The following is a 23045-nucleotide window of genomic DNA, read 5'->3' on the forward strand; positions in this document are numbered from 1 at the left end:
GAACAAATTTACAAAAATTATACCTTCTTTCAGGTGTTTGGGATTTTGGTAGGGAAACTGAGCCGCTCTGCAGATGCAATTGTTAGAGCGACAAGCTCTTCGGCCCTGGGTTTGTTACTAAAATCCTCCAATCCACTCTCATGGAGAGTAGATCGACTTGATCGCACTGACTCTAGTCGAAGGGCTCACGATTCAGAGTCTCCTAAGAAATAGCAACAAATAAACGTGGATGAAAATGAATGTGTTGACTTGTGAGCTTTGAGACCTGTCCCCATTTTCGTTACAAAAGTGATTGACTCGGTTCTCGTTGGTGACAAAAGAGTTATGAGAAATTGCAATGAACAAGGGAAAGTGAGGATTGCAACTGAAGCACATTAGGCAATTTCTGGAGCTCTGTATCTACGTTCATAAAAATGTACATTTCTCTGTAGTGTATCTATAGTGAGCCTAAGTCGTTTGTTGAAAGCTTGTAACTGCAGTTTTGTACACTAATATTTTGTGCCAAAGGTCCTGTTTGAATTTTAGGTTTGTTGGAGATGTAACAATAGTGTAAAGTTGCATATGACATGAGAAAGGCTCGCCGATACCACATATCCATTTTCTCCATGAGAAATAATATTGTAGATCTTTTTCCTATCCATCTGGGTATGCAAGATGTAGCCCAAAAATTCCAAGGAAAATCGACAAATTCCTGTGTTCTAACGTAATAGAAACACAAAGTGTAATTAGTATCATGTTTTGATGCTTGTTAATGAAGCCATTGTGGGAGTTTAAATAAAAACTAAGAAGGCATTAAGTATTCCCCTGTCTACTAATTATTTTGCTTTCCTTTCTCTGCAATTCATTTCACGTCTGTCTTTTCTCAAGATCTCTCAAGGCTTTTGATTTACGGAAATTTTACTTGGTCCCCCAAAATCACCTTATTTTCACGTCAACCTTTAAACTATAACTAACTGTAATTCGGACCCTATACTATGGAAATGTTTTGAGTTGCTCTGGCTGTCATATTTCGCCGTTAGTTTGGATGTAAAAATTTATATGTGACTAGCAAGTGTGCCTGAACTATTTTTATGTGATTGATTTGTCCTTATTTTAGTAATAGTAATAATAATAAAAAGAAAAAGAATTGGCTCAAAGTCTTCAAATTAATATAAGATGGTGGAACAGGGAGTGGTTACAGAGCAGGTTCTTTTCTCGTGCAGGACAGAAGCTCCAAGTCAACGTCAGTTGTTACTAATTCTACGTTTGTTTCTTGCTCACTTTCCCCTGAGGATAGGAGGAGAAGTGAAGGAAAGAAAGAAAGAAAGAAAGCTAGATGGCAATTGAAGAAGGTGGGTCATCTTACCTCAGCATTGAAGGGCCTCTAAATTTTTTTTTTCCTCAGGTTGTGGAATAAAGAAAGTATGATTTGAAAGAACAGGACAAAAGTTTAATCCGAGCTGTCTCTTTTGAGGGCTTGTACTAAATGTCCACTTTAAAGTTGAAGGAATGAAGGATTTAGGACAAAAGCAGAGTGAAGGGCAATCCGCTGGAAGTTCTTTAGGAGTTGGCTTGAACCAAGTTAAGAAAGAATGCTCTGCTAGAAATTTGTTCGAAGTTGGCTTGAGCCAAGTCAAGACAGAACGCCCCACTAGAAATCCGCTAGAAGTCTACTCGAAGTCGAGTCTAGACATAATGCTTCGATAGAAATCCGCTCAAAGTTGGCTCGAGCGAAACCATCTTATGCATAATAATTTGAGCGATCTTCTAGTTTCATGATTTTTCATCTTTATGCAATTTGGTCAATTTTAGGTTGGTGCTAAAATTAATTTCTTGCCTCTTTAATCTTGTCGGATAGTTATAAGAGGATTATGATTGTATGGAGAATGCAGTTTTTGAGTCCAATAACAATTTAGTTTTCAATATCAACGCGTGCATTGATTTGTGAATTGAAAATGCAGCTTTTCACTTGTGGTCCATTCAGTTGTGGTCCATTCTTTATCTTCTTTATCAAATAGTGCTCATATATATGTAGCTCGAAAGAGAAAGGGAGAGAATTCTAGTTCTATCTGTAATCTCATCATCTTTGGAAGAACCAAGATTCCTTTAGTGACTTCTATATTGGATTCATGCTTAAGCAAGCGTGTTAAATCACTACTTATCCTAAAAGCTTAAGTTAATAAGAAAAGATGATTTTAATCAAAGCAAACTCATCCACATAGTTCTACTTTGTTCTGTAACCGCATAATCTTTGGATAGACTTGCATGCTTATGTAGGCTCTTACGTCACCAGTAAGGCCCTTGGAGGCTGGCTCTTGTACTGTCATGCATATTTGAAAGCAAGAAGCCTAGCTACCCCATGTAAAGAAACTCATCAATTGCCATGGCTTCCCAAGCCCATCACCTTCACTTTGTCTTGTTTCCTTTGATGGCCCAAGGCCACATGATCCCCATGATAGACATTGCTAGAATGTTGGCACAACGGGGTTTGATTATCACTGTGGTCACCACATCACATAATGCAGCCCGTTTCAAAACAACTTTTTCTCGTGCTGTAGAGTCCGGTCTCCAAATCCAATTAATTCAACTCCAGTTCCCATGTGAAGAAGCAGGATTACCAGAAGGGTGTGAGAATATCGACATGCTACCTTCAATAGACTTGGCCTTGAATTTCTTCACCGCAATTGACATGCTACATCAGCCAATGGACAAGTTGTTCCAAAATCTGACACCCCAGCCAAGTTGCATAATCTCTGACATGTGTTTACCATGGACAGCAGATCTTGCTATCAAGTTTCATGTTCCGAGGATTTCTTTCCATGGAATGTCTTGCTTCTGTCTCTTATGCATGAGCAATTTACGCATTTCCAAGGTTCAAGAGAGCATAACTTCAGAATCTGAGTACTTTGTTGTGCCTGGCTTGCCTGACCAAGTTGAAGTAACTCAAGCCCAGCTCCCAGGGCTGCTGACTCCAAATTTGAAAGAGTTTAGTGAACGAATGGCAGCAGCTGAAATGGCATCCTATGGAGTAATTATGAACACATTTGAAGAGTTGGAGCCTGCATACATCAAAGAATACAAGAAGGCAAGAAAGGGTAAAGTCTGGTGTGTTGGCCCTGTTTCACTATGCAACAAAAACCACTTGGAAAAGGCTCAGAGAGGAGATAAGGCCTCAATGGATGAATACCAATGCATGAAGTGGCTTGATTCATGGGAACCAAGATCTGTGGTCTATGTTTGTCTTGGAAGCCTTTGCAATCTGATACCTTCCCAACTGATAGAGCTTGGGATGGGCTTAGAAGCATCAAAAAGACCATTCATTTGGGTTATAAGGGGAGGAGATAAGTTAGAAGAATTGGAAAAGTGGATTAAAGGAGATGGATTTGAGGAAAGGATCAAAGGGAGAGGCCTCTTAAACTGGGGTTGGGCTCCCCAGGTACTTATACTATCACACCCTGCAATTGGAGGGTTCTTAACACATTGTGGCTGGAATTCAACAATAGAAGGGATATGTGCAGGCATTCCTTTGGTTACTTGGCCGCTATTTGCAGATCAGTTTTTGAATGAGAAACTTGTTGTGCAAGTGCTGAAAATTGGTGTTAGGATTGGGGTAGAGGATCCTGTAAAGTTGGGAGAGGAGGAGAAGATTGGAGTGTTGGTGAAGAAGGAAGATGTTAAGAGGGCCATAGACAGGCTGATGGAGGGAGGAGTGGAAAGAGAAGAAAGACAAAAAAGAAGTAGAGAGCTCAGTGAGATGGCAAAGGGAGCTGTGGAAGAAGGGGGATCTTCTGACCTCAACATGAAATTACTAATCCAAGATATCATGGAACAAGCAAGCTAGTGGCGGAAATCAGAAGTAATATTGCATGCACGTATGTATGTTAAGAGTAAGAGGGAATTTTCTTCATTACATATGTAAAGTTGCTTCTTTTGTCTCGTTTAATTACAAGATTTTGTGACTTTGTATGACAACCAGCACAATCACAAAGAAATTAATTCACGTAAGAGCAATAGCAGTAGCTTCCAATTTGTTGAAAGAGATAATAATGGCTTGTGACTTATCCCAAGATGAAAAAAAAAAAAAGAAGAAAAAGAAGAAGAAGACGAAGAGAGAGTAATGTAGACCGAACTGCATTCAAATTTATGAAGAACACATGTATTGACATTGGCGTTCGGATGAGGTCTCAAACTCGTCTGAACTAGCTTCTTAGGAAGACTTACAAAAAGGCTTCAGAAGGCTTCATTCAAAGTGATGATTGAAATACGTCTGAACGAGAGGGGTTCAGTGAGCCCTGTTTAATTAGGGTGGTGTTCGGAGATAGGTCTAAACTTTAACAACCCGCTTAAAGTGATATGATAGTCCGCTTTGAGTCATTTGAGTGATTTTCTATATGTTTTACCACAAGTTTAGTGACAATATTTTTGAACCATGCAAGCTAGACTTATGAATCTTTGAGGACATCTTCATCTGAAACAGTGAAAGGGAGTCTATAGTACGACTATACTCTATAGTAGTGGTGGGAAATGTAGGGTTTAGCATAGGTACACATTGGACAACCCCATTCGTTCAGTTTGAAATGTACTTTTTTTTTTTTTTTTTTTTTTTTTTCTCTTTTCTTTATTTCTATTTCTATTTTTATTTCTCCTAAAAAATATCAACTTCAAAATATTCTTAACTTTTTTTATTTTTTATATTACATTAACATTTTTTTATTACTTTTTAAATAAAAAACTCACTACAATATAATTTTTTATTTTTATTTTTTCATATAAATTATTTCAATTTTATATTACATTAATCCTATTTTCTCATCATTAAAAAAAATTCTTAAAGAGAGGATTGAAGAATTTTCAAACGGGGCAATCTGTATCCACAAGATATATTCAACTTGTATCACTGAATCTCATCATCGATCTTCAGATAAACCCAAAAACATGCTACGTGGTGGGCTCTGACATCTCCAACAAAAAGGCCTTCGGAAGAATCCAAAACGTCAAAGGAAAGTGATTCATGCACAACCCATATTGCACAACTATCTCACAACTAATTAAAGATACATCGGGTGGAACTTATATACGTGAAAAATGTTTTATTCACAACCCTCACCTAACTCCCCCACAACTCCTCTCTCACCTTGTATGGGTTCTACATGTGGGACTCACATACATGAGATCCACACAATATGAGAGGGTTGTGTGAGAATTGGGTGAGAGGGATTGTAAGAGTATAATTGCTCTATGTATGTGGGTTTCACATGTACATCACACCCAATATATCTTGTGATTTTAAAATAATTATGTAAAAATTGTAATTTAATCATTTCTCCACGTGAAATGTGCATCAATCCCAAGTTGCCATGCCTTCCCTGGCCCACGAAAGCTTTATTACATTTTATGTCTTTTAATGGTGCTTTTCGATCAGAATGGCATAACCTCGAAAAGTTATGATCTTAATTCAAAAAGTTATGATCTTAACTTTTGTTAGGAGTATAAGAATGGCATATATGATCTTAATTCAAAAAGTTATACCAGATCATCAGCATCATTTTCAGACTCAAAATTCATTATTTTTTCCTATAAATCTCAATTTTAAGATTTTTTTTTTTTTTTGGTAAATATATAATAAATTTTTGAGTCGATGTACGATTTGAAAATGGTCTCACTTTTTAATTTTAAACATTTATTCCGTAACTTTTTTGAGTTTATAAATTAGGTCATTCCGTTTATTTTCTATCCAATTTTGTTAATTCTGTTTGGCCACGTTAGCATCGACAACTGAGCCTGAAACGACGCCATTTCAATATTTTCTTATTTTTTAAAAAAATTTATTTACAAATAATAAAAAATAAAAAAAATAAAAAAATAAAGAAAAAAGAAAAAGAAGGGGTTGGCTCTTGGCCACCATGGCCACCCCCATTTTGGCTAAGGTTTGGCCATGGGGTGGCCGAACCACTCCTATGGTGACCTGACCCACCCCCTTTTTTTTTTTCTTTTTTTCTTTTTTTTCAATTTTTTTTATTATTTTTAAGTAAAATTATTAAAAAAAAAAAAGAAAAAAGAAAAAGAAAGATAATATTGAAACGATTTCGTTTTTAGGCTTAGTTGTCGATGCTGACGTGGTCAAACGGTGACTCAGCCAAACAGAGTTAACAAAATTGGATAGAAAATGGACGAAATGAGTTAATTCAAAAATACGAAAAAGTTACGAAGTAAATGTTTAAAAATTAAAAAGTAAGAGACTATTTTCAAATAACGCGTCGGTTCAGAGATTTATTATACATTTACTCTTTTTTTTCTTTACTATTTTAAAAAATATTTCTTTCCTCGTTTTAATACTGATTTTATTATTAAATTCTGTAAAAAAAAAATTTACAGAATCTTTATTTTATTTTACAGTTCTGTTTTATATAATAATTAGACTTTTTTCTGTTTTTTGGAAAAGTCAGTTTGCTTAGACTATGTAAGGTGGCTTTGTGGACTTAATCAAAACATCATTTTTGAGAATAATAATTTGAATTTTCAGAGTAATTTTCTTTTCTTTAAGGTGATGGTATTTCTCTTTTATCCGTTATTTTTTAGTCCATTATAACACGTGAGAACAATCCTACTGTAATCGGCGTCGCGAGATCCCATGATCTCAAATTCAATTTACATGGGTTTCCATTACTTTTAGCTAATAGAAACTGACCGAGGAAACATATTGTTTATGGATTTTTAAAAAAGTATGATCCACTATATTAACGACGATTAATTCAAAGGTTAATTGCGATTATCCATGTCAATATTGTATAATAATTATTAGGTAAAAATATAATTTATAGCATTATATTATATATTGATTTTTTTTTTTTTTTTTTTTTTTTTTTTTTTTTTTTTTTTTTTATCTATGAAGGTTACATCTTTATGTTGCTACTCTTCTTTTTCATTCAAGCATGCATTTTAAAATTCTTATCTTGGCTGCATTATATTTCTTAAACCACCAAACGTGGAAACAAATTATGGGTTGAGTTTTGGATAATAATTAATCTCTATACTTGATTGGATTTTTGTGAAGTGTAACGTCTCAATTCTATATTGAAAAGATGATTATATTAGGTGAGTGGATTATAAAATAGACTTATGTCATGTAAGATTAAACTTTATAAATAATTGTACGGAACTCTAATTATAATTTAATTAATCATTTTAAAATAATAATCCAAGTGTAACTATCCTTACACGAAAGTTCAACATAACTTTTTATTTATTTGATAGAAATCATTTTGTGCCAACCTTGGCAGCTAGCCTATGGATTAATGGTACCCTCCAAAATTCATTCAGAGCGCACGAGCAATCAATTACCATCCTCTACTGTCTGCGATCTATAGCATTAATTTTTTCAAATGATTCGGCTTCAGTGCTGTAGTTAAAATTACAACATATATGCCATAAAAAAATGGTGGGTCTAAATTTATTTTTCTAAAACACAGTAAAACAAGCAAACTTGACGCCAGTTTGAGGATGGTTTGCAACGTTCATGTCCATTTCTCATAAACAAAACAATTCAAGCACTTGATTATAGGATTTGTTTGGTAAAGACATGTACAGAACAGAGTAGTGAATTGTTAATTTTGAAATTAGTAAAAAGTAATGATGTAATATAAAATATAAAGAATTTATATAGAAAAGTACAAAAATTTTGTATTGTAGTAAATTTTTATTTGAATAGTAATAAAAAATTATTGATGTGATATAAAAAATAAGAATGTGAGAATGTTTTGATGTTGATTAGTATTAAAAAATATAAAAAAGTAAAAAAAAAAAAAAAGAAAAAAAGAAAGAAAAAGAAAACATAAACAGTATATTGCATTACAGTGTTACGTTCCGGTGCTGGGCAAACTGGGCCATAATGCAGAGGAAGGCCACTCATGCTTCGGTCCGCGTCATTTGATGCATACTGATGGGTTTTTTTTCTTTCCTTTTCTTTGTGCCCCGAAGCCCCACCTCTAAGATTTGCAGTCCGTTTTTGCAGTTTTTGTTCCTTGATTTTGGATTCTTGGGGAGTGGGGACTCGCTCGGATATGCTTTTGTGCCCGATTGGACTGCACATGCTTGGCAAACAAGGCCATAATGCAGAGGAGGGCCACTCATGCTTCGGTCCGCGTGCTTTGATGCGAACTGATGGGTTCTGTTGAAGAGAAAATCAGAGCTGGAGGGTTGATTAGTGGGGCAAAAACAAGTCTGGTTGAGGGGATGAAGTTCTTAAAAGAAATGCAGGATCAGTCCGGTTTGTTCCCTTTCATTAAAAAATCGTTTTTTTTTCTCTTGAGTTTTTGAAGTTTCTTTGCTTATAAGGAGAGGGATTTTTGGTTAATGGTGGGACTGAAAACCATCGGGAGTTCCAGGTGATTCAAGCTATCTGTGTATATTCAAGCATGTCGATATTCGAAATACGTACCTTCTGTATATATTGGAGAGACGGCGATTTGATGTTGTAAATAGTTAAAATTAGGGAATTTTCATTTCTCACCTTTTATTTTTCATTATTTTTTTATTCATATCCATAAACTTGAAAAAGTGTTAATTTAGTGTATCTATCTTTCAATTTTTTTTTTTTTTAAATTTCAATCATATGTAAAATCCTAGAGTAAAAATTCTTAAAATATAATTTTTTTTAATGAAATATAATTTTCAAAAATTTTAATGAAAGAATGAAATTAAAAAAATAAAAATAAAAATAAAAAATGAATACGTTAAATTGATACATTTTAAAGTTTAAAAAGTGTGTTTGGAAAAGTGAAAATTATCCGCAACATTCAAACTTTCTGCCTGTGGCCATGTGATTAGGGATGTAAATAAATCAGTCCGTTCGACAGCCCGCTCGATACCAGCTCGGTTTAGCCCGATCCAAACTCGAGCTCGATATTGTAGAAACTCGATCGTTACTGTAGAAACCCGCTCGATTTGTAAGTGATACATACCCGACTCGCTCGACAAAACTCGATAGGGGCTCGCGAGCTTAGCTCGTTTAAAGCTCGACCGGATCGCTCGCCCGACTCGTTAGCTCGTTCATATCTTACATATATATTAGTAAATAGTAAATATAGTATAATATATATAGTATTACATATTAATTATAATACTTTGATAACAATATTTAGTATTTTAAATTAACATATTAAGTTATTAATAGTTAGTATATAACAATATAACAATATTAAATAGTTAGCATATATATATATATAAACACATATATCACACTACACATGGTTAACAATAGTTATATATTATACTTATATTTTAGTTACTTAGTTATATAGAATATATTAGACTTACTATTTGTTCACGTTATACATATACCATAGTTTATACTCTCTACTTATATATAATAACATATTGTTAATTTGTTACTTATAAACTATAGTTATGTCCTATATTTTATAATATGCCTTATATAGTTACATATTATATATTTTTGTTATTAATAAATGTATAGAGGTTGTTCATAAACTTGGGTTTGAATTCTGCTTTGATTACTCATTGAAAAATTTAATAGTCTACATCGAGCTCTAATTGAGCCGAGCTTATCCAGTAACCCGGCTCGGCTCGAATGTCATTTTCAACGAACTCGAGCTTGAGCTCGCCCGAGTTTTAAACGAGCCGAGCTTGAACATGCAATTTATAGCTCGGCTCGAATTCAAGCTCGACTATTTAGGCTCAACTCATAAATGAACCAGTCTTGAAATCTTCAAACTCGACTCGGCTCGATTATATCCCTGCATGTGATTATGTGAACCACATCATCTCCGAATAAAGAAATATTCTTATCTAAGCTCTTACATCACCTGCAAAAGTTCAACGGGTGGAGAGTCCTTTAAATCTTGTTATCTCAGTCTCTTTGCCTCCCACCAGTTGCCATGGCTTCTGAAGCTCAGCAGCTTCACTTTGTCTTGTTTCCATTGATGGCCCAAGGCCACATGATTCCAATGATGGACATTGCCAAATTGCTGGCGCAGCGTGGTGTGGTTGTCACCGTAGTCACCACAACACATAATGCTGCCCGTTTCGAACAAAGCATTGCTCGTGCAATTCAGTCTGGTCTACAAATCCAAGTTATCCCACTTCATCTTCCATGTGAAGAAGCAGGAATACCAGAAGGGTGCGACAATCTCGACAAGCTTCCTTCACTACAATTAGCCATGAATTTCTTCACTTCAACTACCATGCTACAAAAGCCGGTGGAGAATTTGTTTGAGAAGATGGCACCACGACCAAGCTGCATAATCTCCGACATGTGCTTGCCGTGGACAGCTGATGTTGCTCGCAAGTTTCACATCCCAAGATTTTCATTCCTCGGAGTAGGCTGCTTCTGTCTCTTGTGCTGGCACAGTTTACGTGGTCACAAACCTCACGAGGCCATATCCTCGGAGTCTGAATACTTTGTCCTGCCCGGCTTGCCTGATCATATTGAATTCACCAAATCGCAACTAGCTTTATCGGCCGATCCAGAAATAGAAAAATTTGGCAACCAAACGGTAGAAGCTGACCTTGCCTCATACGGGGTTCTGGTTAATACTTTCCAGGAGTTGGAGCCAGAGTATGTCAAAGAATATAGGAAGGCGAGAGAAGATAAAGTCTGGTGTATTGGCCCTGTTTCGCTTTGTAACGTGGACAATTTAGATAAGGCTGAGAGAGGTAACAAAGCCTCCATTGAAGAAAACGAATGCTTGAAGTGGCTTGATGCTCGGGAACCCTGCTCTGTTCTCTATGCCTGCCTTGGAAGCCTGTGTAATCTTATAACTTCACAGTTGATAGAGCTGGGATTGGGCTTAGAAGCGTCAAAGAAACCATTCATTTGGGTCATAAGGGGATCAGCAAAAAGCTCACAAGAATTGGAAAAGTGGATTTCAGAAGACAGATTTGAAGAAAGGATCAAAGGGAGAGGCCTTTTGATTCGGGGTTGGGCTCCACAATTGCTCATATTATCTCATCCTTCAGTTGGAGGGTTCTTAACGCATTGCGGCTGGAATTCAACCATTGAAGCAATATGTGCCGGGGTGCCGATGCTGACATGGCCGCTCTTTGGAGACCAGTTTATGAATGAGAAATTAGTAGTACAGGTGCGAAAAATTGGTGTGAGAGTTGGGGTGGAGGATACTGTAAAGTGGGGTGAGGAGGAGAAGACTGGGGTGTTGGTGGAGAAGGAAAATGTTAAGGCGGCCATAGACATGCTAATGGATGAAGGAGAGGAAAGAGAAGAGAGGAGGAAAAGAGCAAGAGAGCTCGGGGAGATGGCAAAGAGTGCAGTTGAAGATGGGGGATCTTCTCACAAAGACATGACACTGCTGATTCAAGAAATTATGCGACAAGCAAGTTGTGAAGAAATCAACCCTAACAGACGTATATTAGAGATAGAGAGTTGTTTCTCTTGATTTCATATCAAAGTTGGCTTCGTTCAGTGTTAGAATATGGAAACTTTCCAGCTCTTGCTTTGTCTTGTCTTGGTTTGTGTCTTCGCAGCAGCAGCCCACGTCCTCTATCTTCCACCGTGTTTACTGTAATTTTTGGGATCGAGTTTTGTTTCAATTTTTCCGTTCTAGATTTGTGCTCTTTCCCCGACCTCTACATGACACGCTCCTCACCACCGGCTTCCTCGGCGTCTCCGTCATCTACCGCCAGTCTCCGTTCATTCCACCGCCTTTCGCAGGGCCGTGCGTGGTGCTCACGCTCCAGAGGGTTTTCTGCTCTCTTCGGCGCGTGGCTGCCATGTTCGGCCTCCCCGCTTTCAACCGCCTCCTCCACCGGTGTTTCATGGCTTCGCCGGCGTTTCTGGCCGCTGAGAGGCTCTCCCTTCGCGGCGCGTGTTTCTCACGCGCCGTCAGGGACAGCTCCCATTCTGCCTTCTGTTTCTGCTCTTCTGTTGTGTTTGTTTTTATTTTCTTGTTTTTTTGGGCTTACTTGTTCTACTTTTCTCATGTTTACCCCTGTAATCGAGGTGTTTGGGTCCTTGTGACTCAATACACTCTTCAAATCACCTTTACTGGTGACCCAGGCTTTGTGGCATCCGTGCCTCAAGCCAAAGGGCTCGCATCTTCGGAAGCATTGCCCCCGCGTACTTTTATTCTTAGCTTTGTTTTTGGGTTGCCCAGCCCAATCGTGTTTTATTTTGTATTTTTCTTTTTTATGTAATCTGTTTAGCAAGTATCTATAAAAAAAATAAAAATAAAAAATAAAAAATAAAAAAAAATGGAAACTTTCCATATTTAGGTTCGATTTGATTTCCATTTAGCTTTGATTGTAATAAAATCTTAGAGATTTGAGTATTATTCTTGTATTGATTAATCTCTCTACCAAACCGCCATGGTTTCCCTATAAATCGATCGAGGTTATTTGTATTGTAAAAATTATTATAGCCTTCCTGGCAATTCTTAAGGGTAGATGTAGATGTCTAGCTAGTTAATGCTGAACCATCTCAAAATTTTCTTGTCATTCTTTTTATTTATTTATTTTTTTTTATTTTTTTACTTTTTCTATTTATATTTTATTTTAAAAATTTACACTCAAGACACATTAAAGTTGATCGCTACATCATGTTGGTACTTATCCTAGATATGATAGAAGCTTTAAAAAGCAAACCTTAGGCATAGATTTATAGGCAGTCTGATCCACTTCACATTTCACATTCTATCATCAATGATTTAGTGTCCTTATTCATATCTAATATTAGAATTGTTGAGACCATGCGATTTAGTGAAACGAAAAGAGAAAAAGGAGAGAATAACACAAAGAGAATTCAAGTGGTTTGCCGCTATGTCTACGCTCACAGGAACGAGTAACTAATTTTACTATGTCAAAAAAGAATATAATTATAACTTATATATACTATTCCCAGTTAAAACCCAAACATGATACATTGAAATTCTCCTCTTGTTTTGCATAATTACAATCTTTTATCATTATGTCTAGCAATATCATAACATAAACTTGTGTAATATTAAAAGTTACTCTTGTATCTCTTTAATAATGATATATCTTTTAAAATTATCATTGGATATGTTATTGATCACTATTGAATTTGATCAAAATGTACCTCATATTTTGAAAAACACAAGAGAAACATATAAAATTACTCCATAAAATTTTTGTTTTATTAATTGATTTTTTGTAAATCCATTAAAAACAAAGAGACCTCTTGGTCCACACTAAACAACATCATTTGAACACCGGCAATTACAAGAAGCACTTTGCCGCCCAATAGAGAGAGGAAAAGATAAAAAAAAAGAGGCAAGTACGAAATCTAGCATAGTACTTATTTCCATTAGATGATATGAAACTACATGGGAAGGACACCATACATATGAAAAAAGTAGTTCTAAAGGACAATTAAAAACATAAGTAGATGCCAGAAAGGAAGTTGGTGAGCTTTAGCTTGCTAGCAGGAAACATTGGAAGCAATCGGCTTCTTGGAGAAAACAGGAAGGGAAAACTTGGAAATCATTTGCTTAACGGTGCGTAGAGCAGTGTGCATGACCCAAGTGTTTGTGCCATTGATCAGTGAAAATCCTTTCACCAACAAGAGAGTATGGAGAAGACGAAGAAGAGGTTGGAGAAGGCAGCAGCTAATAAAGGCCATTCTTAAGAAGACTCTAATGGATGATTGACTTGGTTCAGCAGTCATTAATAACAAAAAATGAGCGAAACCCAAAAAATATAGAATTATCATGAGCAAATTGACCGACAGATAGCAGATTTTTTCAAATAAATGGAACATGAAGTAATTGTTTAAGAATAAAAGAGTGACGTGGAGAAGAGATAAATGCAGAACCAATATTGTGGATAAACAAACCTGTACCGTTTTCCAAACGGATCTGGTCAGAACCCGTGTATGAACTAGAAGATGTCATTCACTAGTTCGATTGGAGTCTCGTGTGAATGAGTATTAATTTTTAGGGTTTTCTTTAGCCTCATCACATCCTCGTCCGGACCAGTAGCAGCAGTTTAACAAACTGACATTGTTTAAGTCATTTATCAGGTTTAAGAGTCTAGTTACTAAAATATTTATTATGGACGATTATAGCAGCAATTGTATTTAATTATTCAATGATTTTCATTAAGAAATACTCTATAAGTGAGTTTCTATATGTTTTACCTCAAGTTTAGTGACAATATATATTTTTGAACCATGCAAGCTAGACTTACGAATGTTGAGGACATCTTTATCTGAAACGGTCAAAGCTAAAGGGACTCTATATGACTGTACTCTATGGTATTAGTGGGAAATGTAGGGTTAGCAGGGAAAATCAATCAACTTCCACATTACATGAAAAAGGAAGCAATCTGTATCCACAGGATATATTCTACTTATACGATGTAACGCTGAATCTCATCATCTTCAGATTGGAAGAAGCTAAAACGCCAAATAAGCATCTGTCCCGAGTTGCCATGCCTTCCCTGGTCCACGACAGCTTCATTAAATTTTTTTGTCCTTTAATTTAATGGTGCTTTCCGAGGTGATGCAATCGACTTATATATATATATATATATATATATATATATATGCTGCGTCAAAAAAATTAAAAAAAAATAAAATAAAATAAAATAATGGCGGCATAATATTTTGATAAAAAAAAAAAAAAAAAAAAATCAACGCCAATAAGCCATTTTCAGACCCAAAATTCATTATTTTTTTCCTATGAATCTCTATTTTAAGATTTTTGTTTCTTTTACTATTTTAAAAAATATTTATTTTCTTGTTTTAATACTGATTTTATTATCAGATTTCACCAAATTTTTGACAGAATCTTTATTTTATTTCACAGTTCTATTTTATATAATAATTAGACTTTTTCTGTTTTTTTGGAAAAAGTCAGTTTGCTTAGACTACGTAAGGTTGCCTTTGTGGACTTAATCAACCTTGGCAGCTAGCCTATGGATTGATGGTACCCTCCAAAATTCTTGCGCAATCAATTACCATCCTCTATTGTCTTCTATCTACAGCATTATTCTTTTCAAATACCTTCTCTATATATTGGAGAGACGGGAAATTGATGTTGCAAATAGTTAAAATTACGAAAAATTTCATTCCTCACCTCTTTTTTTCTTTTCTTTTTTTCATTATTTTTGCTATCATATTCATAAACTTGAAAAAATGTCAATTCAATGTATTCATCTTTCAATTTTTCTTAAATTTCAATCATCCGTTCAATCCTAACGAATTTTGGTTATACTAATTACAATGGGTATGTTCATTAGGTTGGAGTGCCTGTAGATCGAACATATGAGTTATCACCATTGCTATTTGAACACAAATATGAGGAGGCTTTCACTGCAGCTCTACAAAGAAATTATGTGTCAATTGTGTCTTGGCTATGCTCCCAGGTAAATTTGTAGTTATTTTACTTCTCATTGTTATTGTTCAACGTTTTACACGATATAGGAGCAACTAGATGATCATTTGCTATTTAGAAGGTAAATAGATGTGATATGATCATTTAGATGTGCTTTACTTACCCTCACAAATGTTGTGGATGAGAATTTTGGTTGTAACAATTTTAGGGTTTTGAACTTGTGTGGTATTTTTTATTATTTTCAGGTTGATCTACGGTGGCTATTGTCAATGGTTCCTCTCCCTTTGAACCAAGAAGTACTACTATATCTTTTGCAGCAATTAGTGTGTAATATCAATAACGACCTAGTTCAAAAACTTGCTTGGATGATAGACGTAGCTAATGCCATAATCCCAACAGACTCGATGATTGCAATGCATGTGCATGTATGACTCATATTCGATCAAGTGTATAACATGCTCAACCATATGTGGTGCTTACCTACATTTATTAGTGATGAGCTCTTAAGTATTTATCGTCTGATACATGTCATCAATTCCATGCGATTGGCCTGTAAATGATGTATTGTACTTGTTGTTGACATGTTGTAATGTACATGTGTAGATTTTAGGTGTATTGTATTTATTGATGGGATCAAAATGTAATTTTGTTAGTATGAAGGAAATGGGATCAAAGTGTAATTTTGGTGATCCCACCATGCACTTGTGGCAAGTTGTTGGAATATATTTTCTTGATAATTATGGTGCTATGATTCATTTTGTTGTGCTCTGGGTGTTTGGTTGGCTTTTGATTTGGGGATATGGAAGTGATTCATGGAATGATTTATTGATGATTGAGAGGGGAAATTTATGGTTGGCTTGGTATGGTGTTTAGGGTGAAAATCTTTGGGTTGTATAACAAAATGCAAAGAGAGGGAATCAGCTTTAGGCACCCATGCAAGCCATTTCTTATTGCTACTTATAACCCAGAAGAGGGTGCTGTATGTGAGCACTTACTAGGTCGTATTGCAATTAATTTGAGGTAAAAACCTTATTTTTCACTAATCGAATGAGTTACCTATCCTTGATTCTCTTTTCATTTCACTAGTGACACACTTCCTCTGCAGCGCAGATCTTCCAATCAGTTTTGAAGATCGTGTTGCAGCTGTTGGAATTGCAACACAATTTCAGGAACATAGTAATGAAGTGTTTAAAATGGTTGAGGAAGAATCAGACTATGCAAAAACTCAGGCAAGTGTGCAATAAAATAAATTAGTAGAGGGAGCGCTTTTGCCTATCCCTGTCATAGGAACAGGGTGCGCTTTGCTGGGGCAGAGAAAAAAAAAAACTCTTGGTTGGAAGTAACCCAAAAATCTGGCAAGTGCACAAAAAGATGATAGTTTGAGAAGATGTTAAAGAAAAAGAAAAGAAAAAGAACATAATATGAAACAAAACAATGTTAAGATAGATAAACTAGGAATTTAAAAATGCTAGTGTCAGCAAAACTAAAGCAACACAGCTTTCCAAAGATACTAGGTTATTATAACCAAAGATAGCAGCCACAGAATGACAATTCAAAACTTCAGAAATCTCATTAGCTGGAAAAAGGGGGAAAAATAGTATTCCAAAAAATTGAGAAAGAAAGTATAACAGGGAGAATTAAGTACAAATTTATAGCATCCTACTTTTCACCATCAGTGTAAGTATTGCTGTAGTAGCTCATAATAAAGCAGCGATTCGCAAAGTAAAAATCAAAGCAGATGAAGTAATATCTACTTAGTTAACCAAAAAGGCACAAACAGATGCACAAATTAATGGTTTATAGTGATAGACAAAAATTTATACAAACTATGATAATGTAGGAAACAACTATCACTCGTCCATCTTTTGAGAAATATTCAATTAACTTCTCTTGCAGATTCCTATAGATGTTTGATGGATACTTTTTTCTTAAAAATAACAATAAAAATAAAAATTTTATGCTTCAGTTTGTTGACAAGCCTACTTAGAGCATTTGTAGTGAAGTCGTCAAACATACGAAATCATCAAAATCAAACGAGTTTCATCAAAATTGTGTCTTTAACAAATTCGTCAGTGCTACAGTAAATTTGTTGAGTAGCTAAATCGCTCGTCTGGTCTGTTGAAGCATCTTCCTCTCGTCTCTTCATATTTTCCATTTGTTTATTAGCCTTCCCGCGTTCTCAATCTCCTGAACCGAAAAAGTTGAGCTCCTTCGTGCCTCTTCTCACAGATCACCTCTTGCGACCTTCTAAATCCTAGGTTTGATTTAGTTTATGGGTTTTTATTTTGAATCACAAATATGATTTGGTTTATGCATTTTGATTATGAATCTCGTATTTTGCTTTTGGTTTGTGGGTTTTGAATCTCTCTTCCTCTTCTCTGTGGCCGACTTGCGTGATAAGTAGGCAGAGATCTTGACAAAATCTGAGAAACTGAATCTGTGGCTGACTCTGTGTATGTTAAGCTCTTCTTTTTATTGGGTTTCTTTTGTGAGTCTTTGTGATTTTGATTACTATAAACATAAATTCGTGGGTCTTTACGTTTTCAAAGATTATAGGAATTTCATGGGTATGGATGGTTTTTTTGTGAGTAATCTTGTGGGTTTTTTGTTTGGTTTGACTGTTTTCGATCTCAGGGCGTGAATCTTGAAAATCTTTGTGGCGTTTGGAAGATTAATTTGCATTGGATTTATCAGTAGTTGGAATTTTAGCACTTGCAAATGAACTGAAAGCCCGATATATGATTTTGATTGCTGAATAGTGCCACTTGCGAAATATTGTGTGTTTATGCCATTATTTGATTTGATGTGGGTTGTATTTGATATGTTGGTTGGTTACATTTGGGTTTTGGGTGATGCATACGCCTTATTTGGTGGGATGAGAAAGAGAAACCCAGCTAGTAATAGTGTAATGGTTGGTGGGTTTGCTAAAGTTGGTGATTATGACCTGTTTTGGGACATTTAGGGAGATTATTCGGTGTGGGGTGTGGCTGGATAATTATACAATGCTTTCTGTGATAAGGGCTTGTAGGGATATAACAGACCTCCAAATGGGTAGACTGATTCATGTAATTGCTTTGAAATATAATTTGAAGTTGGATCATTTTGTGGAGTTGAAATATAATGATAATATTGTCTTCCAAGGATCTGTTGTTTTTCCTGGGGGGTGTGGAGTTGAGGGCTTCATATGATTCAATCTTGTTGCTTCATGTTATTTCTCAAGTTGTGGCCTTACTCCTTTCTTATTAATTTTTTTTTCTTTGGCTTTGGGTATCAGTTTTTACTTCTTTGGGTGTCCAATCTCTTGCTTGCTGTTTAGTACATCAGATTGTTTATGGAGATATCATTGCCAACCTTTAGCTTTTCTACAATTTTTGGCCTTGACTTTATTTGAATCTAGTAAACTTAAGTGTGATTTATTTTGTTCATGGCTGATGGTGGATGTTTATCAATATCTGTTGCAATTTTGAAAGTTTACATTTTTTTAGAAGAGAAGTGGATGATTTAGAGATAGGAGAAAAATGATATGAGATTTTTTCATCTCTTATAGACTATGTAATCAGTGTTGTCCACTTGCAGGTTTACTCATCTAGTTTGGTTGATCTAGATAGGGATTTTTTTGCTTCTTGTTGATTTCCTCTTTTCCCTATATATTGCCTATATTGTTGATGATGTGCTTGGAGCATGTATGGGCTTTGGTTTTTCATTTTTGAACTCATTAATTGTCATTAAGAGCCAAACACCCAACCACTTCCATTAATTCTTAGCATAAAATGGGCGTTGGTTTTTGTACTGATCATCAATTGTCTTTAAGAGCAAAATGAGCGTTGAAGCATATATGAGCGTTAGAGCTATACTCATCAATTGTCATTAATTCACAAAATGACGTTGGAACATATATGGGCGTTGCCCGTTGGAGCATCAATTGTCATTTAGAGATGATTTTCATTAATTGGTAGCTTTTATTGTCATTTATGCACAAGCTAGATGGACGTTGGAGCTGTATGGACGTTGAATTTCTAATAATTTTTGGTTTCATGGTAGTTAAAAGTGGTTGTTTTAAAACCAATAAAAAAAAAAAGTATTTATTTAAAGTAGAGAATATTTAGAGAGTTTGATATTTGATGTCTTTGAAAAGTGGGTAGCTAAAATAACCAAAGTGCACTTTTTAGCCAAAATCTGACTAAACTTTGGTGAGTTCATTACAAGTGCTCTTAGGGTGTGTAGACTGCACCATACATTGATTTTTCTTGTTGTTTTGAGTCTTGGTGATTTGCATTTAATAAACCTTTGTTTTTTTTTTCAACAAAATACCATTATATTTCAATAGCAAAAAACAGACCAACTCATCCAATAAACATCCAAAAACCTCATAAAACATTACAATCCCAACAAAAGTTTCTAGCAAACGAAACAGATAATAATAATAAAAAATCACAAACATATTACTCCATAAACCCATTCGGCCATAGCAAACCCAGAGATTTCAAAAAAAAAAAAAATTGATCAATAACCATCACCCCAATTCGGCCCTTCCACAACCAAAATCTTCAAAATGAATGACACCTAAAAAAATTGTTCCCCTCCCCTCTATTCGGTCCTAGCCAAGCAAAACTTCCAGCTATTAACAACATCATCCCAAAAATTGTTCCCCTCCCCTCTCTCTCCCTCTCCAGCTCCCAACCTACAAAATCACCACTCCTTAACTAGATGGATCTTGGATTGCTGTATGATTTCACACCCAATATTAAAGCAACACCCAGAGCCAAACACTAAATACCCAAACCAAATATCCATACCCATAGAAGAGAACCCATGTATAGATCAATGGAGAGAGATAGAAAGAATACCAGTGGAGGGTGGCCGACCGCCGAACAGAAAGAGAACGCCACTGATGCGTCTGAACTCCGAAAGTTGGCGCCAATCTAACTTAACGGGGAGAGAGAGGGAGACTCGCCGGTAGCTTCAACAACGAGTGGGACGGCCGGCGAGCGAGCGAGAGAGAGAGGACGAAAATATTTGGGGGAAAACATTTTTCCCCCACGCTGCTTTCAGCGTTTTTGTATTTGTTTTGAGAAATGCTACATACCAAAATTTTTACAAAAAGAAACTTACAAACTGACGTGGAACCTCATATAAGGCTCCACGTCAGATTGATGGTCAAATATGTTTAATCCAATAGACAAAAATTCCCTGCCCTTTCCTGTTGAACCCAGCCCCCCCGACCACCGGCTTTCCGACCCATGCCAACCCACCAACCCACGCCGGTGTGCGTGAATTTTTGGCCGGAAACCCACTCACACCGGCGTGGGTTTGAGAGATCCGGCCAAGAATCCATCGTGCAACGGAAAAAGAGAGAGAGAAACCAAAGATCGGCCAGATTTCATGTCGCCGTCGCATCCCGACCCACCAACCTACGCCGGTGTGCGTGGATTTCCGACCGGAAACCCACGCACACCGGCGTGGGTTTGAGAGATCCGGCTGGATCTCCCGAAAAGAATCCCGGCCAGATCTCTCGAAAAGAATCCCGAGACCGGCCGGATTCCATGTCGCCGTCTCTGTCGGAGGGTCACCGATCGTCGGGGGGTCGAGGTCGTGGCTGGATGACCGGCCGAAGTGCTATCCAGTTTTTCGACGTTGCTGGGTCGGGGTAGATCGACGGGATTGACATTTCTTGGACTATAGCTTTTTTTTGGATTTAAAGGGCATTTTTGTCTTATGCAGAATGTCATGTCAATTTGTAAAGCTTTTTTTGTAAAAGTTTTGATACATCTAGCATTTCTCATTAGTTTTTGATTCGTTTAATTTTATTTTTTTTTTTTTTTTTTTTTCTATTAAAACAAATTTGGCGTGGACAAAGCCACATTAGTAGAGTCGTAACCGGGTCTACGATACAGACTTTTTCAACGCCAAAAATGCATCTATCCCGAGTTGCCATGCCTTCCCTGGCCCACGACAGCTTCATTAAATTTTATGTCCTTTAATGGTGCTCTCCAAGGTGATGCTGCGTAAAAAAAGAATAAAAAAATATAATAAATTAATGGCAGCATAATATTTTGATAAAAAAATCAACGTAAATCGTGCTAAACTTTTGTTAGGATCGAGTATAAGAATCACGCATATTCTGATATTCATCATGGGGACCGAGTTATGCTTGATGTCATGAATGCCAATACATCATTTTCAGACCCAAAATTCATTATTTTTTTTCCTACGAATCTCTATTTTAAGATTTTTGTTTTACTATTTTAAAAAATATTTATTTTCTCATTTTAATACTGATTTTATTATCAGATTTCACTAAATTTTTGTCAGAATCTATATTTTATTTCACAGTTTCATTTTATATACTAATTAGTGGCGTGCCATGCCGTGTCGTTTTGGCACGACGTGTCAGAACAACATGCCATTATATATACATTGGCATGTTATACTGGCACGCCACTAAATCATAATTTCTTGATTATTGACCTTTTAAAAAGATCATTAATCAAAGATTACTATTATTCAGACATTCACCTCTAAAACTCGGTCACAAAAATTATTTATTTTTGTAGCCATGTGATTCTGTGAAGTGTGAACCACATCATCTCCGAATAAATTAACCAATATTCTCATGTAAGCTCTTGCATCACCAGCAAAAGAGCAACTGGTGGAGAGTCCTCTTTTTTTTTTTTTTTTTTTTTTTTTTGAGGAATGGTGGAGAGTCCTTTAAATTTACGTGTTCACAAATCCGAGGCCCACGCCCCCAGCCAACGAAGCCGTGCTCCCCTTCTTTTTCCTGCCTTTCCAAATTCCAAATATAAATTATGTAATTGGTAACCGTTAAACAGATTATCTTATTATTCATAATTTAAACAAGGATAAAATTGAAAATCTTGTCAACCAAGCCATTTGGGCTTTACAGGGCCTAAATTTAAGATATTTATAAATAGAAACAGAGATATTTACCCAACAATGTACACCTTATTTTCAAGACAAAGGAGAAAAAAGAGTTATAATAATATTGGAGCTCCATTTAATATATTGAGAGATCAATCAGTATTTTATTCATAAATTTGAGTCACAATAGTACTCGTAACATCGATCTACCAACAGATTGCCAAATAATGGGACAAAATATCTCAGCTTAATTGGGCAAGGTTCTCACATACCCTAAACCCTAAACCTCTCGCTCCACCTAATAGATTACTTTTTCAAGGATTTCTAATTTAATTGTTGTTCTTTACATATTTTTCGAATTTCATATTCTGTGCATTTTTTTACCTGTTCTTCTTATTCTGGATGAATTGGAGTACTTTATTTGAATTTTTCTGATTTTAATTTTTACAGAAAATTGGAGAAGGAATTGGCAGGGGGAAGAACTCATTTTGTGGAGGTATGCAGTCTGCCCATAACCACCTTTCCTCAAAATTATGAATCAGTAGTTTGCAACATGATGCTAGTTTAAGGGTCTTCATAAAAACATATAATTTGTAAAATCATTAGTTTTTTTATTCTGGGCATTACACAAGTGGAGGTAATTAATCATCTCGTTTAATCTCATTTAATTCGTTCTAGTTACAAATGCCACTAAAATTTAGTATTATATATATATATATATTACAAAATATTCTAACGGAATTAGATCGAGGATTGAACGGGTTTTCAACTTTTGATAATTTGGTGACAATATTACAAAATTCATGACAAATTCTAGGGGTAGTAAGTAAAATTTGTTTGTTTAATTTGTTTTTTTTTTAA

General features: G+C 35.7%; 3 protein-coding genes across 5 annotated transcripts in view; all 3 read left to right on the forward strand.

The window, feature by feature from the left end:
* The window catches only part of LOC133872372 (protein SHOOT GRAVITROPISM 6), a 36473-nt gene extending 35835 nt beyond the window's left edge, over positions 1-638 (forward strand). For all 3 annotated transcript variants that reach the window (XM_062309870.1, XM_062309871.1, XM_062309873.1), the window contains one exon: positions 34-638. In XM_062309870.1, the coding sequence (XP_062165854.1) occupies positions 34-213 (180 nt within the window). In that variant the 3' untranslated portion in view covers positions 214-638. The remainder of the gene's footprint in view (positions 1-33) is intronic.
* A 1642-nt stretch (positions 639-2280) lies between these two features.
* On the forward strand, positions 2281-3951 carry LOC133872417 (UDP-glycosyltransferase 73C25-like). The gene has a single exon (XM_062309921.1). It carries the CDS (start codon positions 2363-2365, stop codon positions 3818-3820), a length of 1458 nt encoding a protein of 485 aa, XP_062165905.1. The 5' UTR covers positions 2281-2362; the 3' UTR covers positions 3821-3951.
* Positions 3952-9827: 5876 nt separating this feature from the next.
* LOC133873833 (UDP-glycosyltransferase 73C11-like) lies at positions 9828-12447 on the forward strand. Its single transcript, XM_062311607.1, has one exon. It carries the CDS (start codon positions 9876-9878, stop codon positions 11388-11390), a length of 1515 nt encoding a protein of 504 aa, XP_062167591.1. The 5' UTR covers positions 9828-9875; the 3' UTR covers positions 11391-12447.
* The last annotated feature ends 10598 nt before the right edge of the window (positions 12448-23045 follow it).

The sequence above is a fragment of the Alnus glutinosa genome, chromosome 7 (genome assembly GCF_958979055.1).
Source record: "Alnus glutinosa chromosome 7, dhAlnGlut1.1, whole genome shotgun sequence".
NCBI lineage: Eukaryota > Viridiplantae > Streptophyta > Magnoliopsida > Fagales > Betulaceae > Alnus > Alnus glutinosa.